The 25528-nt window shown below is 43.9% G+C and overlaps 1 protein-coding gene across 1 annotated transcript; it reads left to right on the forward strand.

The window, feature by feature from the left end:
- On the forward strand, window positions 1-25510 carry GAD1 (glutamate decarboxylase 1). Its single transcript, XM_015868540.2, is given in 17 exon segments — window positions 1-251; window positions 1459-1600; window positions 3282-3344; window positions 7021-7179; window positions 7773-8015; window positions 8797-8887; window positions 13137-13249; window positions 14129-14240; window positions 14343-14426; window positions 14630-14684; window positions 15368-15484; window positions 15639-15703; window positions 17237-17315; window positions 18245-18394; window positions 19260-19367; window positions 19661-19750; window positions 21535-25510. Coding segments are annotated over 16 exon segments (1773 nt in total). The 5' UTR covers window positions 1-251; window positions 1459-1530; the 3' UTR covers window positions 21709-25510.
- Window positions 25511-25528: the final 18 nt, after the last annotated feature.

Here is a 25528-nt window from a genome sequence, read left to right on the forward strand (position 1 = left end):
GGAGCGGCGCGGAGGGGGCGGCGGCAGCTCTGTGACTCATGCCTGCGTCGAAGTAGCTCAGCCGGCGATTCACGCTTTTAAAAAAGCAAATCCGAGTACTTCTGGAAAAAAAGGTCAGCTCGCATTAAATTCCGCCGCGCGATTGGTATTCCGACGTCGTTTCTGGCGGAGTTTATAAGCGGCGAGTCGCTCCCGGTTGGAGTCGCGCTGCTGCCTGGGCGCCGGTAGCACGGAGGTCCGCTCGCCCCTCGGTAAGTCTCCGCTCATCCGCGTCCTATTTCCAAAGCTTTGAGAGCAGCTTTCAGGATCCAGAGCTTTTTTTTCTCTTAAATTTGGTTTTGATCGCTATCGTAGCTGCACAGGGACAACGGATATTTCGAGACAGCCAGCGCCTTAGACATCGCGTTAACCTGTTACTTCGCTTCTAGGCATTGTCTGAAGAATCGCTTCTCCTTTATGATCGTTCTCTTTTTCATTTAAAAAAAAAAAAAATAGAGGAAAACGAAATACCCGATATATAAACGAAATAATCGATGCGTTGCGTTTACACGGGGACGTAAATTTTCCCAACAATGGCAACGAACCGTTAGCTACAGACGTGAAACCAGCAGCTAACAAAGAAAGCGCTCGTTCGTTACCGCGACCTTCATTTTCTTTACAAGGGGAATAAAATAAATCGCAGGTAGCTACAGCGACAAAAGGATGAGCGGGCACTGACTCGGCCATTCTTTGCCGACACCCGGGTGCCTGCGGGCGGAGGAAGGAACACATCTGGTGGGATCGGGGCCGGTGTGCTTTCCCGGGCGGCCTCGTACCATCAGCGCCGGCAGCTTACATGGCAACGCGGGCCGTGATGGAGCGTGCCTTGCCCCTGATTTGCTGAAACATGTGTGTGCAAACACATACGTGCATGACGAGTGTCGTTGGGCTTGGGCAAAAATGCACCTTTGTTGTGACGGGGGTTTAGCGGTAGGACGCTCAGCCCGGCGTGTGTTTCGGGGATTGGCTGATAAGACACGGCAATGGGCTCCGTTTGGGATTGTAGGTCATCATCGGGGCAGGTCATTTCGAAGCCCGCTCCGCACACTGGCTTCCATTTGACTCGAGACATCTCATCGCCCTGCTCAACGGCCACCGATATAATTGCGATAGACTTCACGGTCTGATAAACCCGTCATTCCGGCGCAGGGGTTGCGCCTCGGCATCCAGAGAGGGGACGCGGCTGCTCTTCAGCCTCTCGAGGCATCTTCCCGGCGTGACGCTCAGCGCGTTGGCCCCTGAGCGGCCGCCTCCGCGCCCGGCAGCCCCACTCGGCCAGGGAGCCCGACCTGTCCTGGAACCCTCTCTGTTCACCGGGGGCCACCGCCTCCCACCCGCCGGCATCCACGCCCCCTCGCGCGGTCCTCCAGAAGAGCGGGCACTGAACACGCATTCTATCCCTTCCTTCCTTCCTTCCAGTAGATTCCTCGCTGCCCACTCAGAGGAATATTGAAGGAAATCCGAACTCCGGACTGGGGCTCTTCTAAAGGGATGGCTTCCTCCGCTCCCTCGTCCTCCAACGACGCTCCGGACCCCGCCCCAACCAATTTACGACCCACAAGTAGGTTTTATTATTTTCCTCGTTTAAAGCGTTTCGGAGGCTCTCTCCGCTCAGGCTCGGGAAGCCCCGTTTCCAAACGAAACGATCGATCAGTCCTGCCCGTTCCGCGCCGCCAGACAAGGTGCGCAAAGTGCTCACACAAAGGAACCGCCTCCCGGAGGCAGCGGGGTCCGTGCGGAGGGGAGAGCCCCCCACAGCCCTTTTCTGACCGCCCTGCGGCCACAGCTGACGAATGTGGGCGCTGAGCTGAACAGCGGGCTGCCGAAAAACGGGGATGTTATCGGGGCGGGGAGAAAATGAATCTGTGAAGGGGCGAAGTTACAGCGGTGGCTCAAAGCGGGTTCTTCCCCACCCCCCCCCCCGCACGTTTTATAAATGCTAATGCTAGCGCTTCCTTTCAACCCGCGCTGAAGCCTATAATCAAGCGAAATTGGGATGCTAATTGCAGCTTTTCAAAGCCATGTATTCCTAATTGCTCTGAATTCGCCTTGAGTTATTGAGGTACGAGTGGGAAGCGGAGGCTGCTGCAGGTGGATATGGGATCAGCTGACGGCCCTGTCAGCTGCCAAAATACTGAAATGAACGGCTCGGTGCTATAAAGCGCCGGAGACAAAGAGAGGGAGGCAGGAAGAAACGAAAGGTTGAGAAGCACAGCGGAGAGTGAACCGCTTTTACCCTGGAAGGGCTGTAGGGGCAATGAGCCATGGCTGTCATTGTCCCGCGGTCGGGGGGAGGGGGCGAGCGCTGAGGCTGCCTCCACCCGGGGTGAAGGGCTGCACGGAGAGGCAGCGCAAGAATCGCGCCGTCCTGCCTGGCCCCGTCGGGAGGGTTCCTCTGCCGGGCCCGGCAGCGCTCCCCGCTGCTCCCCGCGCTCTGAGCCCGGTCCCGTCCCGCTCTCTTCCCTCCCGCTGGGGTCCGCCATGTCTGCGGCCTTCCCACCGCCCGTGGAGGAGATGCGGGATCGGACGTGGAGCAGCGGGTCCGCATCCCTCTGCCTCGCCCCAGCGACAGTCTCACGGCTCCGCCGCCGGCGTGGAGGGGGCGGTCCCCGCGGCTCGGCTGTGTGTGGGCCGAAGCAGGGGCTCCTTCCACCTCAGCCCAGACCTGTGACGGGAGACCCGCCGCCTTCCTCTCCCTGTCTCGGCGCGTTTCACTTTGCCGGGACGAATTCGTTCCCGTCGGGGCGGCCGCGGTGCACCACGCAGGAGCCGGCGTCGCCTCTTGGCGGCGTTTCCCGGGGCCGCTTAGGGCCGTGCAGCTGATGAGTTCAGCCCTGCTGAACAGCCGAGGGCAGCGGGCATCGGGCAGGGCAGGGACGGAGCGTCCCTGGTGCGGCTGCCGGCGGCCCGACAGCTCGGCCCCGGCTCAGCCAGCCAAGTCCCTTCATCGAGTCGAATACTATTATTCACCCAATTAATTCCTGAACTCGTCTGTGACCCCATTTCACGCCACTTTATTTTAAGCTGCCACTTCCCTGGAGCCCCGCCAGTGCATTATGGGATGCTCCGGCCCCAGGTGCCGTTTTCTCTCCTCCCGACGCTGTCGCCGCGGGGACGAGGAGATCTGGCTGCCCGCCGAAACGGGGACGTCGGGGAGGGAACGAGATGGGGAAAAGCAGGGCCCGGCCGGGGTCCCACTGGGGTCCCTCCGCGCCAGGGAACACCTCTGCTCTCTCTTTCAGCCTACGACTCGTGGTGCGGCGTGGCGCACGGATGCACCAGGAAGATCGGCCTGAAGATATGCGGTAAGTCCGCCCGCGGGACGCCCCACCCCGAGCTCCGGCACGCCTCCGACCGCGCTCCCTCGGAGCACCAACCCCTCCGCCCCAGCACCGGGCGTACAGGTCTCGGGCTCCCCCTGGCGGTCTCACGGCAGCTCCGCACCGCGCCCGGGTCCGCTCCCAGGTGCCCAGGCACGGCCGGGACGGCCGCTCACCCTCCGACCCCCTGCGGCCGCCGGGGTGCGGGGAGCGGGGCTCAGAGGGAGCTGGCGGGGCTTGGCCGCCTCTCCGTCTGAAACTGTTCAACCTTATCGGAGTAGAAAATACGGATCTCCTGGGGAAGAAAGATTAACGAGAGCCTTATTAAAAGGCAATCCGTCAGCGTGCTGCACTGGTAAGATAGCGCTGGCAGCCAGTCAGCGCGCAGGCACACGGAACGCAGAAAGGGAAACAAATGCACAATCAGATCGCGATGTTAGAACAGGAGATTCATTTGCAGATAACGAGCTGTCGTCCTGCTCCAGATTTCTCAGCTGCGCTTTCGCTTTTGGAGACAAACAGGCTGATCTTCATTTCCGATGGCAAGAATCGTTCTGCTGAGACCGTGTCCTGTGAATATGGACAGGATTTCCCCTTCCCCTGCTGCCTGTGTTGGTTGGCGGGGTAGAGAAATGGGCTTTTTGTGCAAGTAGTGACGTACTTGAGCCCCTTACCCTCCCGTCCCGAGCCGAAGCTCACTACATGTTTTGTTACGCGGAAGTTAGGACCGAAAAAGGACGAGGGTGCAAGTGCGTGACCCGGGACATATTAGCGATCCCATCGGCACCCGCAGGCACATTACCGACAGCCGCTTGGCTCTACAAATAGCCCCGGGCCGGGTGTAATGGAGCGTTCCCCTTCGCTGCTGCGGCGATGGGCTTCTCATCATCGTTTTAATTTAGCCTGGCGAGCGGCACTGATGCAGTAACGCCCCGCTGGGCCCGCTGCGCGCCGCCGGAGCGGGGTTATGGGGGGACAGCATAGCTCCCTCCGTGTGGGTGCAGGTTCAGATACACTGGAAATGACATGCCCCGGCACTGCTTGGGGTAGGAGAGCGGCAGGAACGCGTAGCTCTGGATTTGCGAAGGGAAATCAAAGCCAGCATGGATGCTGTGGGGTTTGTTCTTTCTTCTCCCCCCTCTTCCCCCCCCCTTTTTTTTTTTTTTTTTTTCCTTTCTCCTCTTCTCTTTCTTTGTTTCTCTTTTCCGGCTTTTTTTCCTTCTGTTTGATGCGACAAATATTCCATGCCCACGGTGGTTTGGAATAGCGGGGTTCGATCACAACGCCTCTTTGTGCTCGGCTGAAGCTTTCAGCCTGCGATGTCCAGCTCCGCGGAGCGGACGGGAATGTTACCTTCGAGAAACACATGGAGCACAGCGCTGAGGTTGCCAGCCCCTGATCACACGTGCTAAACAAGGCAATGTCAGAATGTTACAGCCACTATCTCCTCGTCCGTGCCTTTTGCAAGACGCTGTTCCAACACTAAATGCTGTGCCGTCACCGAGCTGTGGCAAGCAGCGACCGGGGTTCGTTCCTCTGTGTGTCACGCAGAAATCGATTCGCTTTGAATGGGAACTGGAAATAAGAGCTCAGCTCACAGGAAGAGCAGGTTCTGAACAAAGGATGGTTCGTGTATTGGTGCCTGACATTCCTGGTAATTACACACCAGAGATTTATGTGCCGTTTCCCTTCTAACAACGGACCGGTGTCAGGATGAGCCCCTTGTCTGCCCGAGAGCCCCCGCCTGAAGACGGCCGCTGTAAAACAAACAAATAAAGAAACGACACTTAAAGAGGTTTCTGAGACTGTCACGGCGTGTGAAGTGCAAACAGCTTTCCTTCTGAGTCCGGAGCCGCGTGCTCTGCTCCTGCAATTAGCAGCGCTGCCGGGGCCGATTCTGCAACCATTTGCTTGGGATCGGTAGAAACACCCAGCGTAAGAAAACCACCTGGGCGCGTCGGCAGCTGCTCGGTGCCGGCTGATGGCCGCGAGCAGAGCACGTCGGAGCTCGGCTCGTGCCCGGAGCACGCGGGATTCACGCTGCCTGTTGAGAGCCGGGGCGCGGAGCCGCGGCCACAGCGCGAGTGGGGACCCGCGGGGCCGTTCCTGCCTCGGAGGGCTCCCACGCCGCCTCCTGCCGAGCTGCGGTGTGGGGCCGCGCAGAACCGCTGTCACTCCGGGCCCAAGAGGCTCCCTCGCATCCCGCCCTCTACTTGCATAAGTTCGACCTCTTCACGCACTTGCACGGAAACGCCTGTCGGAGGGTCACCACGCACCCCTGCTGGGAAGCGCCGCTCTCCCCATCCCTACAGGAAAGTTGGCCCTGGCAGCAAGCCGTGCTCTTCTCTCTGGATCTCTGTGTGGTTTTATTTCCGCTCAGGACACAGACCCTGCTGCCCGGGCAGCACCAACAGGGTGAACATCCTCGGCCAGAATCGTCAGCAACGCCTCGAGCCCAGCCCAGCGGCACCAGCCTCGCACGGAGCCGGAAAGAAGGACTGGGTGGGAAAGGATAGCGAGACGAGGCCACGGCTCTGGGGAAAGATGGGCGCTCCGGAATTTAGGCTGACCTGCACCCGCTTCGGTGTTAGCCGTCCGCCTAACGAGCGGGAGCCCCTGACTCGCTGCAAAGACCATTAGTGGCGGTACCAACGCAACTATGTCGGTCCCAAGCTGTGACCAGGGGAGCCCGGGGCACGCGGCCGGCAGCGGAGAGCGCCGGGGAGAAGCGGCGTCGGGGCTGTGGAGGATCGGAGTTCCAGAGATCGCTTTCCTCGCCCCAAGGTGTTCCTTTCTGCCGATCAGCCCCGAGCACCGATGGACTCGGGCTCAGCTGTTACTCATTCTAAACAAAACTGCCGAGCGCTGCGGTTCAGCCTGGGCTCTGCTGCCACCTGTCCCAGGCACCCCGCATCGCCGGGAAGTCGAAATCCACTGCCTTTGTTGGCAGCGGAAAGGGCAGGGCCACGGCCGTTTTATCAGGTGGCATCTAATTCAGTGGGAGAAATCCTGAAAAGCGGCTGTTGGCCGTGCCCTGGTGTCGCAGGGAGCCGAGTGCCTAAGCGTGGGTGGGAGTGGAGCCCCTAGGGAGGGCGAGGGCAGTGGCAGAGCCTTTGGGGCTCGTTCTGATGGGGGTACCTTTCACTTTGTGAGTGGGGAGGTGGGTTAGGTGGGTGCTGCCGCTGCCCGTAGGGCACCGAGGAGAACGCTGTAGAACGGCTGCCTGCTCCCGTGCCTTTTGTGCGTGTGAGCACCACGAGGAGAAGCAAAGTGGCCCTGATTTTCATCATACATCATTGCCCCTGTCTGTTAGGTCCATAAACTTTGCCTGCAGGCTGAAATAGCATTGACTCATCCTGAACTCTCTTCCAGTGGCTGGTTACTGAAGTGGAATCTGTCTGATCGACTTAATAAGAATGTACCACTGCACTAAGTGACAAAAATTTGTTTTTTGCATGGCTGGGTTTTTGCAGTTGATGGCATTTTGAGCTCTCCTCCTGGAGGCAAATAAGCCCCATAAATACTCTTATTCCTGACCTCATTAGTCAGACCCAGAGCAAACACTGCTTTGAACTGTTATCTAGAGAACTGCTGTAGGTATTTTGAAACATGTTGGGAAGTGAAAAAACCCTGACCTGTGCACCTTGCAATAACGATGTAGGGTTCCTGCAGAGGACCAACAGCCTTGAAGACAAAGGCCGGATCGTGGGCTCCTTGAAGGAGCGGCAGTCCTCCAAGAACCTGCTGGCGTGCGAGAACAGTGAGCGGGAAGCCCGGTTCCGCCGCACCGAGACGGACTTCTCCAACCTTTATGCCCGAGGTAAGTGCTCCTGCAGCTCCAGGCTCCCTTGTCAGCTTCAGCCCGGGCTGCTGCTCACTGGGAGACTCTGGGAGAAGCTGTGTTTGTGTGTTCGCTGAGAGCCGCTTTGGCGGTGCTTTAAAGTTTTTTTTTTAAATGCAATTTGCTGTACTTTGTGCTGATCGTCTTCAGCTCGGCTCCAGCTGTTCCTCCGGGGTCACTCCAGAGCCAGCTCCCAGGAGGAGAGCAATTTCGGATTTAATTAATTTCCTCTTCTGTAGATCAGCAATAAACGGCCTGTGGCTGCTCGTATGGGACCGGAGATGGGGAGGGTGGGGAAGAGGTGGTTGTTGTTGGGGCTTGGATGCTTTTGGCTTCTGGGAGGCGAGCACCCGGTAGCGGTGCACTGCTACTCTTTCTCGTGGACCCTTCCCCAGCGGGCGATTGGCCCCAGCAGCCCCAGGCAGCCATAGGCTCTGCCGTCCTCCCTCCCCTCCGGCAGCGCTGAGCTGGGGCCGCGGCTCCTAGGAATCGGGAGGGCTGCGGGCGGCCGGGGGCTTTTCACCTCCGTCTCTCATTCCCTAAGCGGGAGCTGACGGCTGCTTTGCCCGCAGATTTGCTGCCCGCTAAGAATGGCGAGGAGCAGACAATGCAGTTCCTGCTGGAGGTCGTGGACATACTCCTCAACTACGTGAGGAAGACGTTTGACAGATCCACCAAAGTGCTGGACTTCCACCATCCGCACCAGCTGCTGGAGGGCATGGAGGGCTTCAACCTGGAGCTATCGGACAACCCCGAGTCCCTGGAGCAGATTTTGGTGGACTGCCGGGATACGCTCAAGTACGGGGTGCGGACAGGTGGGTTCCCGCACTGTACCGGGTCGGGTCCCGCACACGGCCGGGTGCTCTGAGGCCGCTCTCTGTCCCGAGGGACCCTCCAATCTGCCCGCTCCAATCCAGGCAATGACTGGAGTTCTCCCGGGCCCGTGCTGTCCCGCTGTTCCCTGTGCAGGGCCCGGCGCTGTTAGCGGAGCCCAGAAAAACGTTTTAAAACATAATCTCCTTCATTTGATGAAATGCGAGCTGTCTGTACCTCTGGAGAGCAATATCGTTAGGTAAATGAGAGCATAAATGACACTGAATTCGCAGTTTTTCATCTTTATGTTCGTCAGACGTTTAATGCAAGAGAATGAAATTCCGGGAACACGGGAACCCCGCAGAGTTCTGCCCGTTCCCGGGAGCCGCCTATCCAGGACCTGACGCGGTGCCTGTGTGCTGGCACTGCGCTGAGCACGGAGCCCCGCTGCCGTCAGCTCTCCGCTGGCATGGCGGTGCCTTCCCCTCCCGGAGCCGCCGCCCGGGCACGGCTCCCTCGGAGGGCGGCGGGGACGTGGTGGGGTGGCTCCTGGCACAGAGCCCCGAGTAGCACGTCGTGGCGACAACGAGCAGTGCCGGTGAGAGCTGAGGGGCTCTCGTAATAGGAACGTCCATTAACGTGGCGATAACGCTCTTAGATTTACGCAGTTGTTTAGGAAGCGCCGTCGGCGGTGCCGCGGGCGCTGCGATTTGTGGCATATGGGATAAACTCAGGGCTGCGGAGATGACGGAGCCGCTCTAAGCTGCTCTCGTTCCCTTGCAGGTCACCCGCGCTTCTTCAATCAGCTATCCACGGGGTTGGACATGATCGGCTTGGCAGGGGAGTGGCTGACATCCACCGCTAACACCAACATGTAAGCTGCCGTGTGCTAGGGCTGTGCTTAGCGGGCTGTCTCCTGCCGCGATAGGCGTGTATCGCGACAGACGTGCACTTCAGTGCTAATTACCTCATCTCCATTAGAAGTGTCTCCCCTGACCGTAACACAGAGCAAACAATTATATAAACTATAACTGTTTCACAGTCCTGATAAACCAAAATATCCCAGTGTACACGGTAAGCAAAATGTGCCAGTTCTAATATAAAAATAATAATCTGATCCTAACCGAACAACTTGAAATAATTCTCATCTCTTGGACCAGTCTTACTGATCTTTTTCAGATATATATATATATATTTTTCATCATTTGTTTCTAGACTGAGTATGACTGAGTACTTGGATCTAGTCTGAGTAATTCTGCATTAGTACCCGTGAAATACAAACTATGTAAAACAATTGTTTGTTCTCCTGTTGGCTTCAGAGGTATCAGAGCTGGGCCACCACCTGTCCCTGTGCTGCTTCTGGGTGGCCTTGAAAGGGTTAAAACATATAACTGAAAGTTGCTGTGGTGATGGTGAAGGAATTGCCCAGACTAAGGTTTATTAAAGCACTAAAAATTAAGTTACATCTGAAATCTGCCAGTTTGAAAACCACCTGATTTTTCTTTACATCGAAATTATTGAAAGCTTAATTAATGAAATTAATGAAAATTAACCAATTTAACAAATTAATGAAAGGAAGTGCAAGGTATTGTGCTGAAATTGTGCAGTAACGAGCATAACCCACAAAGAAAACTTCCTGACAGTCTTTGTGCATTTATGTCTACATACTCCAGAATGTGCCTTCCCCTTTAGCCCTTTGTTGGAGCTCTTTGTTGCAGATCTGAACATGAGCTTTTTCCTCACGTCCATCCACAGGCAGGTGCTCCGTTAAGTGCAGCTGGTTATTAGCAGCTCTATCACAAGCTGTGCCTGTTCTGTGGCATTAGCACTAAGGAGAACAGGGTCAGGTGCCCCAGCCAAAGCCAACCTGCCCTTTACAATTATAATCTTTTTGACTACTGTTGCTGCGCTATATGTAATATATTATAAAGGACTCAGGTGTAAAAGCTTTTTGGGAAAACAAAACAAATAGCAGCAGTGTACATTTAAGTAGTAAAGCAAGTATTGCAAGGTGTTGGTTTTTTTTTTCTCAGTGCCGTAAGTAAAAACTAAAATGTTTCTGATTGCATTTCTGGAAGAAATTGTTGCTTAAATATTGTTCCTCTGTGTCAAAAACAAGCTTCGCAGCATTATTTTGCAGACCTTGTTCCCTTCGACTGACTGAGTTATCCTCGCTTAGCTCTTCTTTTGTAATAAATGAAATTGCACAAATATGATAAGGGAAATCAGAATTCAGCTCTGTGGCAGGCTGTGATAACCTTAGAGGTTTTGCCCCTCTTATTTTGGTTTTAATAGTATGTTGTTGAATAACTAGCTTTGTAAAGCTAAATTCTGATCCATTTACACTTTAAACAACTTATCCTGCAAATTATTTTCTGTGAACATCGACATCTATTTATTTGCATGAGGTTTACTAAATAGAAAATGGTATATTGCTCTTTTTTTTCAGCCAACCAAGGTCAACATGATGTGCCTTAAGAGTAATGCAGTAATTGCAAGTATGGTTGAAGCAAGGTTTTTGTAAAATACGAGTTCAGAGCACTGACAAGGTTCTTAACAGTGCCTGGAGTGTCTCTTTGAGCTCTGGGGAGCATACCTCTTGCTTTGAGCAGCATTCCAGCACAGAAAAGCAAGTTCTGACCTTTATCTAGGAGCAGCTTTCACCTTCCAGTTACATAACCATGTAATGCAACAGTAATGCTGGGCTGCAGTAAGAAATGCCTTCCATTTGCCATTTTTCTTTTCCGTCTCCAAACAGTACATAAAATACTAGCGTGCAGTTAGGGAAATACCTTTTTTTTTTTTTTTTTTTTTTTTTTTCATAGTATTGCAGCATAACAGAAACATCTGCATTCACTTAAAAAGTATTATATTGTCATTAGGAAATGTTCCTTAAATGTCTCTGTGAAGGCAATCAGTTAAACTGAATGTGATAAGCTCCTCACATTGACTTGGAAATAACGTAGCAATGTGCTAGTTGCACCTCAGCCACCAAGCATAGGACTTCACTGGTATCCTCAGGAGTTGCTATCATTCAGCCAGCTATGGGGATCTGTCACATAGGGGCTGGAGGGCAATAGTATGATCTGGAAGTTCCCTTTAAACATACCCTGGTAGCTAGGATGAGAGAATTATATTGATAGTATTATGCATCAGCGCTTATGAAAATGTAATGTATAAAAATGCTATATAATGGTTTATATTTGTCCTGATAAAAATGCATCTGTCTTTAGGTGAGTGAAGAATTAAGTCAGCACTGGCCACACATAAACCCATTCATTTCTTTTGTTAGTGAAGACCTGAGGCTAGTGACTATTAATTCATAGAAATATCTGTAATTGTATAACAAAACTGAAACCAATACGTTCAGTCAGGAGATTGGTTCTGAAATACATTTTCTGAGTTTTACAGAAATTTTCAGAATCATTCAAGTTTAAAACAGACACGATTTGGACTGACCTTCAGCAAGATGTGACTTTTGAAATCGTTGCCATCCTCTATCATAGAGCTATTGAACTTATAACCATCCACTGTGGCTTTTTAATTTCTTTGTCAGACTTTAGGGACTCAGAAAATAATTACACAGTAAAATCAATAGACACTGTTTTACTTGCGTTTTGGTACATTTTTAGTTTCCCATGTGATGTCTTAGTGTTTCATTAACAAAGATCTTGCTTAATATTGTGCACTTCTTGTACAAATGCTGTAGTCTTTCATCATGGATGAACGTGCAGGTTTCCAGGTAAAATCTGAAATGCATTTAAACTGATGGAGAAAATCATGTTGACTTCAGTTTGTCTCACATATAGACTACACTGTATACCTCTGAGCTCCTGTTGGCTCCAGCTGGGCATTTTGCCTAAATAAAGGTTGGAATGTGTCTCAGATTTGCAATGTTTGAAAAAACACAGAACAAAATGAACTGTGGTGTTTTTTATACTGAGAAGGTTATAGACATCAACTGGTTTGTTAAACATTGTGTCCCTATAATCATTGTTAACACCCAAATTCCAGATTGGTATTCAGCTGTCTGTCTCTGACAGTTCTGATCATGATAAAATCAAATGAAATCACATTTTGCCTCTCAAAATAGCAGTGACAGCTGTCAGCAAAGATATGAACTTCAATATTTTAAACTAAACAGTACAGACATAAGTGAAATACAAGCTTTCAGGAATAGCTTGTGCCCCTGGGGTCTGCCATAATAATTCTCGGTGTCATATTAGTGTTAAAGAAACAACATGTAAATTGTGGTGAAATTATTTAACATTGAAAACAGAAATGATCATGTAGATCCAAAGTGTCAGGGTGTCACCTTCCTAAAGATTCTGTTAAAAATCACAGCGGGAATGCTTAGTTTCTTTCTGCTCCTGCATTCTTTCCTTCCCTCCCCCAATTATTTACATATATATATGATATATATTTCTTTAACCGTTATATATTTATTTATTTTCCCTTGGCATGCCCAACACTCAGTTTATTTACAGCAGTAGCAATTTATCCATGTAGCTTCCTCCCCAGAAATGGTTGTATGGCTGCCACTTTCTATCTGCAGATCTGTCGGCGACATCATGGCACACCAGGCTATGCACTGCTTTTTGCCTTCATTAAATGGATACAGCCGTTGACTGCTGTCTTGTATTTGTAATTGGTAATTAGAAAATCATCATTTATAATTACTCTTGACAGTTATTGATCACGTGGTATTGTAGAATAAGTTGTCCTGGAGATCATCAACAGAATAAATCCACATAATTAATTGTATTTAGACTTCAGAGACCTAGCTCAATAGTTCTAATTATGGCTGTGGTTAGCTCATTGAAGTTCACTGTTTTAATAAAGAATTGTCACTTCAGAAGACAAATGTGCAGCAACATAGCAGTCAGAAGCTCTGTGATGTTGAGTATTAGGTCTCATGTTGGTTGCAATAGAAAAGTAACTGATATTGCAGGTCTTTATTGACCAATATTTTGCATATTGTCTTCTGAGGATATTTGCTTGCATAAGATTTGCAATATCAGTTTCTCAAGTTAGGAAAATTTTTAGGAATCTAGAGCCAATTGATTACATTTTTTGAATATGTATTTAATTTTGTTTGTTTTTGTTTTTCTTTGCTCACACAGGTTTACATATGAAATTGCCCCTGTTTTTGTCCTCATGGAACAAATAACACTTCGAAAGATGAGAGAGATTATTGGATGGTCAAATAAAGATGGTGATGGAATATTCTCACCTGGTAGGTTTTTCTCTTGTGCTCTGTCTGAACACCCACTTCTGAATGACCCCATAAGCTCTGTCTGAACACCCACTTCTGAATGTCCAAACAGCATGTCAGAGTTTTAGAAGTAGGAATTTTCCACCTGAAGTATATGCATTGCTCAAAGAATCCCACAAAAAATTAAAAAGAGATTTTTTTGTTTTCGAGATGTTAAATACGCTGGCTAGTATTTTTAAAGCTTTATTACAAACTCTGGAACATGGTTAGGCATTTAACATCCTTTGTTGTGCCTCATTTCTTGAGGTGCTGGTCTCCAGAATGCTGTTGAGAAAAAGAGACCGTGTAACTTTCAGAAATCCCAAAGTATGGTTCTGAAGTACAGGTCGTGGTTGTCTTCCCCTGAAGGTGGTATAAAAGCAATCAGCAGTTGTAGATAAGAATGGGGCCCCAGCTCAGCCTGTAAGTGCCTCTTTTTAACTCACTATGAGGTAGCTGGAGAAACCTACCTTTAAGCATCTGGTTCTGTATTTACAGATGAGCTGGGGTAAGTCTATACTGCATATGACTTTAGCCTCAAGAGAATTTGGTGACTTCCATTTTCTTACTAACAGAAGCTGTCCTGGAAAAGCAGCACAACGGAAAATGATAGCTTTAGGAAAGTGTTGCAAAATACTGGCAATTGAAAGGGATGATAGATTAGGCTGTTGGTATAACTTTCTAGAGGAGCATCTCTTTTATGCTACATAGACAGAAGCCATGCTTTTCAGAGATTTACTTTTCATAGTTTCACTGCCACTTTCCCTGATAATGCCAGTGAGGCCTTGCCTTGTGCATCTTTGGTATATATTCATTTTTTCTTATCACTATTTTAGTATTAATTTGTTTATTCATTCACAGGAGGAGCCATCTCCAACATGTACAGCATAATGGCCGCACGCTACAAATATTTCCCTGAAGTCAAAACCAAAGGCATGGCTGCAGTCCCTAAACTGGTTCTCTTTACTCAGAACATGTGAGCTTAACACACTGCTAAATTGTTAATTTATTTATTGATGTACATTGTGAAGACACTTTGTTATTAAATGACCTCTCCGTACACATATGCTTTCCTGCAGAGTCACTACTCAATAAAGAAAGCTGGAGCTGCACTTGGATTTGGAACAGACAATGTAATCTTGATAAAGTGCAATGAAAGGTAGGATGGATGCTAATGTTTTAATATATTAAATGTGTTCATCTGTTAAATTTGTTTTAGTATACTTAGGGGCTGGTTCAATACAGTGTGTCGAGTTGCTAATCGCCTGTTGAGAAAATGCTATTAAATTATTTCAACTGTAGCTAGTATTTCTGTACGTAATCTTCAATTTTCTTTGTCTTTGTTTTCTACAACAATTACAGAGGCAAAATAATACCAGCTGATTTAGAAGCAAAAATTTTGGAAGCAAAACAAAAGGTTTGTGTTTGTTGTTTGTTTTTTTTTTTAATAGTGCTTAAATATTTGGTTTAATAAAATGTGTTACCTCTTCCCTGGAAGGCTGAGGGTTCCATCAAACAAAACAATATAACAATATAGATCCTGTCTTAGTATTTTTCAGTTGTTTGATCACATATTTCTGTATTGTTTAGGGAATTATCTTGCATGGTTTTTTGTTTACTGTTTAAAGAATGTTGGCGTTGGGTGTTTTTTGTTTATATATTGCCTTACATCTGTATTTTACGACTTTTTAAATTAACTTTATCTTTGGAAATACGCGGAAAAATGCTGAAAAGTGAAACTAAAACCACTTCCATCAAACTTTAATGTTAGGTTAAACTATAAAAAATCCTGTTGGATGATAATCCTAAATTCCCTAACTTTCAAGTGTGAGTGCAGGGCCAGTAAATGTAGCCAGTAAGCTTGAATTTGCGGCATTTATTGTTATTCCTTGCAATGAAAAATGTAACCATCTTATACAAAACCACCAAAGTTAGAGCTATCAAGATTCTTTGTGATTTCTTGACTTCTTTACACTTGCAAACTCCATAGGGTTGCAATTCAAATTTATTTCATCTGAATCAAAATTGTGATTTTTTTCACTTTTTGTTTTTCCTGAAAAAGGTTGAATTCTGTAAATAATACTGTTATTTGCATTCTAGGGATATGTTCCTCTCTTTGTAAATGCAACTGCGGGCACAACAGTTTATGGAGCCTTTGATCCAATACAGGAGATTGCAGATATATGTGAAAAATACAACCTCTGGCTTCACGTAGATGTGAGTAACTGACTGACATGGTATTAGTCATGTAACAGAGGACTTTGGTTTACATGTCTGTCCTGAATCAAAATATTTATTAGATCCTGAATAAGTTAAAATATGTTAAACTTTTCAGAATGACAGATCTTCCCTTTGGTCCTATCTCTTCCAGGCTGCTTGGGGAGGTGGACTCTTAATGTCCTGAAAGCATCGTCATAAACTGAATGGAATAGAAAGGTACTGCACCCTTTGTTAGTACTCCTGTTATTTAAACACTTTAATGAGGTACATGGCACTTCACAAATTCATGAAAAGATGAATTTGCTGGAATAAAGAATTTAAATTAACTAGAAGTATGACAAACAATTCTGCAAAAGACAACAGTGAGGTATATATACACATCAGTGAAAGCCAAGTTTCCAGCAGACTCAAAGGAAGGTAAGGCTATTGGTCAGCAAAAAATGGAGAGGAGAGTATTGTAGGCATAGTTTTTAAGGAATCATAAAGGCAAATGGTAGGTTTGAGTGTGAATTTGTGAAGATGGATTTAAGAAAACAACAAGGTATGAGTGAGAGCATGACCTTCCCTCCAGCTCTTTCAATTCAAACTTAGAAGGTGTCTTATGCCCAATCCAACACATCTTAATATGAAATTAGTATTGTAAAAACAATTTATTTTACCTACAGAAGTTTAATTGGCACACCTTCTTAACCTGCTGGTCCTCTCTGCCTAAGGAGGCTCTAGAGGGAGGGTGAGCCCCACAGGTGCACAGCCACACTATTTTTTTGCTGAGATACACTCCTATCCAGCCTAGTGCAGGTGGAGGTTGGAATTGTGTCTGGAACCTGTGTGGAGTCAGGAGTTGGACTTGATCCTTTTAGGCTCCTTCCAACCTGGGATATTCTATGGTTCTATGATTGAATTTGCACACATATAGTCTGTTAAATACCATTACGTGGTTTCCTTCTCTGTTACACACAGTGAATCGAGGGATAATGGTAATTAATAACTTGGGGTGAGGAGGCCAGTGGACATATGATGTTGGTACATTTATTTTAGCATCATCATTAAACTGTCTAGATTGATATATTAAAAATATATAATGTCTTACCTTTGCAATTAAATTAGATGATCTTGTGCATTCACTTGCATGTATGCATAAGGAGTCTTAACCTTTACACACAGAATAGTAGGATTATAAACTTTTTATAGCCTTTTAGCAGTCCATGGGCTTAGCAAGACAGCATAGAAAAGGCCACTTTTGGCTCTAGCTGGAAAAGCAGATAGGCATTCAAAGTGAGTTTTTCTTTACTTTTACATTTCCACCAACTGTTCAGCAAATAACTGTACTTCTCCAGTGCTTCAGTTTTTTTCCTTAGTTGTCTGTCCCATCACCCAGTAAGTACCTTGAACTGTACTGTTTTTGTTAGTATGGTTAGTACTGCTTCTGAAGTGGGGTTTTGGGGGGACGAAGTTGCTATTTCATCTCATCAACACATTCTGACACTGATTAGCTGTTATTAATAATAACAATATGAACTAATCAGGAGTCTGATATTTGAAGTCAACACATGAAAAACTCCTTTACTGGACAGTACAGCTGGGAAAGGAGAGACAGATCTGAGACAGTAAAAATCTCTGTAGTGAAATCAGCTGGTTAAAAATTCTGTATGTTTCCAGCTCAAAGCAGATAACTAAGGCAGCTCCAGGTTGGATTTCTCTTTTTCAGACCTATCTGGACACATATTTTATTTATTTATTTATTTTCAGAGCCAATTCAGTCACTTGGAATCCACACAAGATGATGGGAGTATTGTTGCAGTGTTCTGCCATTCTGGTCCGGGAGAAGGTCTGCTTTATATTTAGTAATTAAAAAGATAAAAATTTGTTAGTATCAATTGCTACTTTTCAAAAGAATAGTTCATAATCATTTGGGCTTGTACTGTTTTGCAGAAATCAGTATTCTTGTATGTTTGTTTTATTTATTTTTCTTTTGCCAAAGCTGTAAACAATATAGTTCATATCCTCAGCTGCTGGACCTTTGCATATTCTGACTGCACTACAGCTATGCTTGTGTACTTCATCTGAGCACCTCCCGCTTTGTTCCCCTCCTATATGGAATGTACAGCTGTGATCTTAGTGATTGGTCAGTCTAAACTGCTTAAATAAAATGCCTTTTTTAAAAAAATAATCTTGCCCAGCATTTTAAAAGTTTATGTGTGACATATAGGAGTTTTCTCCTTTTTCTATGTAGACTCTTATCCATAATTCATAAGTTTCTATTGTATTGTAGACCATCACTTTAAAAGCAGTGGTTGCTTAGCAAAACCCATCCAGGTCTGATCATTTTGTTTATGACCATTTAGTATTAGGTATCATAAAGCTGGACAAAATATAAAGACTTTATTTTATTTTTTATTTTCTTCATTTTCTGTAACTGTATGCAGCCCTGAGAGGATGCAACTGTAATCTACTATATAATATAATATATCATCTATTTAAGTCTTGAAACCACAGCATTATGGTGTGAACTGAACAAAGTTAGTGCTGAAAATTAAGAATCCAAATGCACTTGAGGAAGTTCTAAGTCAAACATATTAGGTTACAAAATATTGCCTGTGTCTCAGGTTTACAAAACAAGGTCCATATTTCATAATTTGTCTGTTTAGAGAACAATTCTGTATATATTTGATATACATCTTTATGTATTATAAATACATACAGATTGACATGCACATAGGCAATATGATTCATGTATGTACATATTTTTCATTACAGGGTATACTTCAAGGCTGCAATCAAATGTGTGCAGGATATCTTTTCCAGCAGGACAAACAGTATGATGTATCCTATGACACTGGAGATAAGGCAATACAGTGTGGCCGGCATGTGGACATTTTCAAATTCTGGTTGATGTGGAAGGCAAAGGTAAATCATAAAAGTCCAGTTTAAAGTTCATAAGTTATTTATTTAATTTTGATATGTAATGCAATTGAAGGCTTTTTTAATACTTGTGTAAGCACAACCTCTAAACACACAGGTACATGGTGAGGAAAGAACCATTCAGCTAGTAGAACAATGTTACCCATCCATTCATTTGGCTGAAAACGAGAAGTTTTACATCACTAGATCAAAGTTGTTCAGGAATAGTCCTGCAGCACAGCAATGAATAACAGTGTGCTTCTATTGTTTTTAATTTTTCATTCGTATGCAGAACTGTGCTTTCAAAAAATTTGATCTTCCTACTTTACTTGTTATCAGAACTCATCTTTTTAAAGGGATTATGATCTTTCAGAAGATCAGGTGCTACAAAGACCAGTAGGTAGGCAAATGACTTTAAGCAGATAGGTTTCTATTTCCTGGCTTTTTAAGATGCAAAGTTCTTGCAAGCTATTTAAATGAAACAGATTACTTCCCAAATCTCCTCTTTCAGTTGAATTTCTCTTCCATGCCTGCAGTCATTCAGCAAGAACTGGGGAAGCAAGACCTAACATTCAGATTTTTAGAAGCTGAAGAAAATAGAACTAAAGATACTATATTAAGAATATCAAAAGCCTTTCCTGTTATAATAATAGATTCTCTTAGAAACAGAACAGAACCCAGTGTCAATTACAGTATTTGGTGCATTTAGCTGCCTCTGATAATACTGATTGACTTTACTCCTAAATTGCTGGAAATAGTTTTGCTAAATATTGTATTTCTGAAGCCATTCTAGAGTGAAATCTCTCCGAAAAGATCATTACATCTGAGGAGGAAAAAGTACTCTGTAATTAATACTTTCTTTTTGAAATAGGGTACAGTGGGATTTGAAAATCAGGTCAACAAATGCCTGGAACTGGCAGAATATCTCTATACTAAAATAAAAAACAGAGAAGAATTTGAGATGGTTTTTGAAGGAGAGGTAAGTTTTCTTTCATTTAAAGCATGGGTTAAATTTACATGGAATGTAAAGCATAAAGGCTACCTGCTGAGATTCCAGGTGCCACCAGGTACTTAACTGCAGATCTGCTGGTTTTGCTATATCTTGTGTTACTAGTGCCATTGTATAAAGTCTTTTGATAGAATAACATAAATACACTGTCTCTTCATTGACTATAAAAAGGAAAATGGAGGAAAATTGGGGGGGTGGAGGAGGGCCCAGACATGTTTGACTTGTATTACTTTATTGATGTATGTGTTTGGTTCTTTTTGCAGCCAGAGCACACAAATGTATGTTTTTGGTATATTCCACCAAGTCTCAGAGGCATGCCAGACTGCGATGAGAGACGAGAAAAGCTGCACAGGGTATGAGGCTTATGTTAAATGCAAATGTACAGTCTGCTATTTCAGCCCAAAGTATTCTTTTTATTAAACATAATACATCTCTGTGTTGACAAGTTCCAGATACTAGGACAAACAGTTTCCTATTGCTATGGCTTTGCTATTTGTTTACTTTCATCTCCAGCTGGGGTTAGAGTTTTCCCTGTGGAACAAAATACAGAACACAACCAGGCTTTGTTTATGTGTTTCCTATTCCTCCTGTGGTCCAAAATGTGTATAAGAATATTTAAAAAGTAGCTAGGTACAGAAGACACCCTCATCTTGTTTGAACAGGGCAGCATTTCAGAAAGAGGAACTGGAGGGTAACTGTTTGAAAGTTCTGGGGCAGATATAGGACTCGGAAACATTCAAGTCTTTTCTCAGATTTTTGTTTTGGCTTTAGGTATTCTTGGTTAGTCATGGGTGATTTTCCACTGTTAGACTGATTACTGCATTTCAGTGAAAATTAATTTGGATTGGAAGACTTTGGGATAGTATTTTTAGAGAAATAGTAGAGGGAAATGAAGGAATTGTAGAGGCACCACCAGAGTATTTTTCTGTTACTTAGGAACTGAGGAAAGTGAAAAAAACTGTAGTAGCATTTTAGACAAATAGAAGCGGAACAAAGTAGATTTGGGAGACAACAGAAATATTTTATGGTTGTAAAAAATGAATGTATTTTTATGTATGGGAAGGAAGAAGAATGGATGAAATTGGGAGGCTTTGTGAAGGATTTTTTTGTCTTCATCACACCCAGAAAGAAAACAGATATTCCTGGGATGACCTAGCATTAGGGAAATTGCCCAAAGTAAGAGAAAAAAAATAATAAAAGAGTTAGGTAGGATTGGGAATAGGAACGACATATTTTATTTGACCGTTGTAGTTGTTAATGGCCATCATAAAGCATCTTACAAAACAGTTACTAACCAAGCTCTGACCTTGGCTGGCAGACAGTAGAGCAGGAGAAAAGTCTGGATGGCATAACTGGACTCACCTAATACTGCATATTAAGGCTGTTGGAATGGTATTTCTTATAAATTAAAGTGAGGAAGTGTAACAGAGGTAAATGCACAGTACTGCAAAACTGCTGGAAGGTTTCCACGGCTTATGCTAGCAGAAAATATTCCTTACTACAAAGATCTTGTTGTAAAATTTCCACTGTCCCTACCTTGTCCCTTTAGCAAGCTGACTTTGAGAATGCATACAATTTCATGAAAAGCATTTGTGGCCCTCAAAAAGTTGATTCTGGACTGAGTTTTCAAAAAACAAAACAACAACATAGGAAATACTCCCTCGTCCCTGATGTTTCTTGACATCAAATTTATGTATGTCTTTTTTATTCAAAGGCTGTAGTAAAACTGTGTGCATCCAGGTCTTCTCACTCAAATACTAAGAATGTAAGAATAATGATAATCAGCACATACAAGTTACGTACATTAGATATATTAAAATATTATGAATATACTAGAATGATGCTAGTCACTTAATTAAAAATATTTCTTAAAATATTAATATTATCATTGCTGATTTTACTTCAGATATCCAGTCTCTGAAGCTTTCCAGCTTCATCTCTTACTGATCTTATATTGCTTTTCTAAACTCTCCATTTCATTCCTTTTTGTTTTCCCTAAATTTAGACAGCTTGTGATATTCAAAGAAAAGACAAGAATTCTCAAAATCTCTTTCTCTCTCTCTCTCTCTCTTTCTTTCTCTGTCCCCCTCTCTGTCTTTTTGTCCCCCCTTCCCTCTCTCGATTTTAAATTCTAAAGGTGGCACCGAAAATCAAAGCCCTGATGATGGAGTCAGGTACTACCATGGTTGGATATCAGCCTCAGGGCGATAAAGTCAACTTCTTCCGAATGGTCATCTCAAACCCAGCAGCAACTAAGTCTGACATAGACTTCCTCATTGAGGAAATAGAGAGATTGGGGCAGGAGCTGTAGTGCAATGGCTGAGTTATTCATTTCTCTAATTCACTGTTTTCCAGTACTGGCTATTTTTAAAATCCAGTTCTGCAGAACATGTTTTGAGGAAATTCTCTTTCTATAAGTTCCAATCTCCTAAGACATCCTTAAACAGTGACAAAAACTTATAGGCTATTGAAATATATGTGTACTGGTAGATCATTTTACTGAGGGAAAATGTCTTATCTTGAAGTTGAAGTACTGTTGACTCTTAGATTGGTCTTGTTTATTGTCAGCAGGAAATTACTAAGTGTGAAAATAGAAAATTAAGAAATCTGCACAGTATATATGTACAGTATAAATATATATCTATATGTATATATATATATATACATATATATATATAAATATATAAAGAGATTATGAACTTAAGTCTAAGCCACAGCATGTTTTCCACTTTAAGAAAATTAACTTTTCCTTCAACACCTAATGATGTGGATAAATGTGCTACAGATTTCCCTGCCAGGTAAAAATAGACATATAGGAACATTTCTAAAGCGTAGATTCTTAGGAGCTAAAGAAAATGTATAACAGTATTGAATCTTGTTGTTGGTGCTTCTGTCACATATGAAACAGCAATCCCTAACAGCACCTTCGAGTAAAATAGTTGTATTTTCCCTTTAGTGTCACATCGGGGATAATAGTAGCAGAGTCATTGTAACAGGTATATTATTGCTGTATTTTTAGAGGTTAATTTGTGTAGATTGTGTATATTATTGTTAAATGACTTTGTGTAAAAGGATTTAAATGTAATAGTTTTACAGCAAGGTAATTGTTGAATTGTAGGTATACAAAATATTTGCTTATTTATATGCAGAGATTTACCATGCTGAAGAATTGTCTTGTATTTTCTTCCATTTGTAATGTATCCTATTTATATATTATTGAAGTTCTAAATAATGTTTATGGTATTTTAGTGTATTTGTGAGCCAAAGAAAAGATATGAAAATATTAGCTAACACTTTCATTTATATCCTAGTGCCCTTAAAATAATAATTTACGGATAATTTTACTGATTATAAGGAATTCTAATTGTACATAGGCTGTCAAATAATGAAATCCCCTTAATCTATTAGAAATTTCAGTTTATTGAATGTAATGTCTGACTGTCTGTTTAGTATTCTGAATGCTTTTCTAGTGAATATTGGTTGCTAACCAAGGCCCCTGTTTTTGAGTTGTATGTCAGGACTAATCTCTGTGACCATTTTAACTAAATTCTGTGGAAAGATTCCTGAAGGTCTATAGCATTTCTGTAGGAGTCTAAATGAGAGTCATTCTTTCCGTGAAATAATTCACTGTGTGTTTGGAACAAAAATTAATCTCACAATCTTTTAATACAGCTGACATGTCACAGCAATTTAAACCAGCCAGACTTTTCAGAGTATAGACACCAGAGTCATCTGCAACTTGTTCAGTTTTAATCATTGTATAATCAATACCAAAAAGTGGAAAACTCCATAGTGAAAGCAGAATAGTGGAACAAAATGAAAATTCAATAGTTCTCTGTCTACAGAATTACTGTCACTGTGATAAATGGAATATGCTGATTTTAAACCTCTTCATATGTGACTCTAGGTCTATTATCCATGTAAGTCAATAATTATCTGGATTTCCTTTTATTCTTTTTCCCCCAAATCAGTAATAAAATTATATTATAAATGCTCAGTGAATGCACACTCTGCTGTCCTCACATCCTCTTTACCCCCCTTTATTACTGTGGAAGGACTGACAGCTACAGATACCAGACACTTCCATCCTGTAGGTCTAGTGGGTTGTCTTCTGAGGATGCTGTATCACACCTTCAGAAGGGTCAGAACAGATAGAAGGAAGAATCTGTAAAATGGTAAATGGTGTACTGTGCAGTACAGCCTTTCCAGCTTTTCATAGGAGAGTTGTTCATCCCTCTTCCACAGCATAGTATTTATTTTATTAGGTTACTTTCGTTAATACAGCACAGTTGGTATCTTACTTTCTTCATCTTAGGCATTAGCCTTCTTAAATTATACTGCTGATATCTTGCTTTGCTTTTACCAGTTAACATTTTTCATCCGCAGTGAAACCTGAGGTCTGCCATGCAGAAGCAGTCAGTGTGAATACTGACTTCAGTAGCAACTTTCATAACACTAACTGCTATTCTTTATAAGCTCTTTAGCAAAACCATGTGGTCTGTCACTGGAAACTGTTTTTAGGAGTAGGAAGAAGTTTGCTTTGAAGGGAAGGACCTTGTGGCATTTCAATTGAAAGGCTTCTGTCGGAGATCTGGTCTCTCACAACTTCTCACTTTATTTGAAATCCAGCCACAAAATGTTGAAGGATTTCCCTCAGTCGTTGTGGTTTATGAGAAACAATATGAACTAGGATAGTCTGCATAAGGACAGTTAAATGCTGACCTTACTTTGCTCCCTTGTCAAGTTAACTCACCAAATGCATTACTAAAGCTGTAAGATCCAGCTTGTCCATAAATCTCTAACATTAATATTTTAACCTCATGGATCTGGTATCCAGTTCATCATCTTAATATTATAGTAATTGTACTTGAAATTTTATGTTCCTTAGAAGTGTTTAAACTAAAGAGAATTACCTGATATAACTGACTGTCAAACCACAGGACAGACTCTAATATGGTTTACTGGCATTCATACAACTAGGTTTGTGCAGTCCTGTGATGTAGTCAGAAATAGAACTAGATCTCCTCAGCACATTCTGTGTTTTGCTCACTGCTTCTTTTAGTGAAGTGTCTTGCTTTCTGCAGGTAAGAAGCATCAGAGGTTGTAGCTGTTGCCACTGATCCAGGAGGAAGTGGAGCTCATCCAGCTTGCCTCAGAAATGAGTCAGTTAACACAGAGGTGTCTTCTCTAAAGACAGGCACTTTGAATCCATCTTTCAACACTCTGAATTTTATCTTGCCTATGTGCAGTGTTGTGTCTTGTCACAGGCGATACCCACAATTACTTTTTTTCTTGTGAAGCTTTAAATTGTAATACTGGGCACAGGGCTTGTAATACTTTCCAATGTTAGCTGATTTTGTCTAGGAGTTGAAACTCTAAGGTTGCTTCCAACCCAAGCCATTCTATGATCCTATGATTCATCAGTAAGAAAACTCATCTGTGTTTTCTTCCCAGTAGGTAATCTCCATGTGAGTAATATCTTGCTGCTTCTCAAACAAAAGGTTACCTGGGATGTTCCTGTTTTTTTAATCCATACACTATTGACTGTGAGAGTTCAGGAGGTATGGATATAAAGAAATATTGACTAATTCAAAGCATTACTATTACAGGTGAGTAACTTCGCTCTTCTGAGGTTTAAAATACACTCTAAGGAAGCAATTTTGTCTTTTAAGTTACACTGACAATCACTGTAATTTGGGATGGGTGAATTAAGATCAAATAAATAATAGGCAAGTGTTAGGCTGAATTTATAGTCACAGAATTTGTGAACTGAAGTAATTTTTATGGAAATGGCTGATCGTTAGATGAAAATCAGCAGCAGCTGTTGATTTTGAATGAGAAAAATTCTGATTATATTACTAATGGTACTTAGTAAGACTGAGAAGATTGTTAGATTATACCAGTTGTTGCAAACAGGCAGAACCAGGGGACTTGGTAGTAGCCCAGGATTTTAAAATCATCGTTACTCAATTGATAAACTGTTTTTAGAATGGTGACAAATACGAAGAGATTTTTTAAATGGAATCTCTGTTTTGTGGTTAAAGAAATGTTGAAGATGTAAAGAAGATATGCAATGCAGTTTAAATTTTTCAATAAAAGTTGATCTTAAAACTGTCTTATTTGTCTCGTGT

This window comes from Coturnix japonica, chromosome 7 (assembly GCF_001577835.2).
Source record: "Coturnix japonica isolate 7356 chromosome 7, Coturnix japonica 2.1, whole genome shotgun sequence".
NCBI classification, from domain to species: Eukaryota; Metazoa; Chordata; class Aves; order Galliformes; family Phasianidae; genus Coturnix; species Coturnix japonica.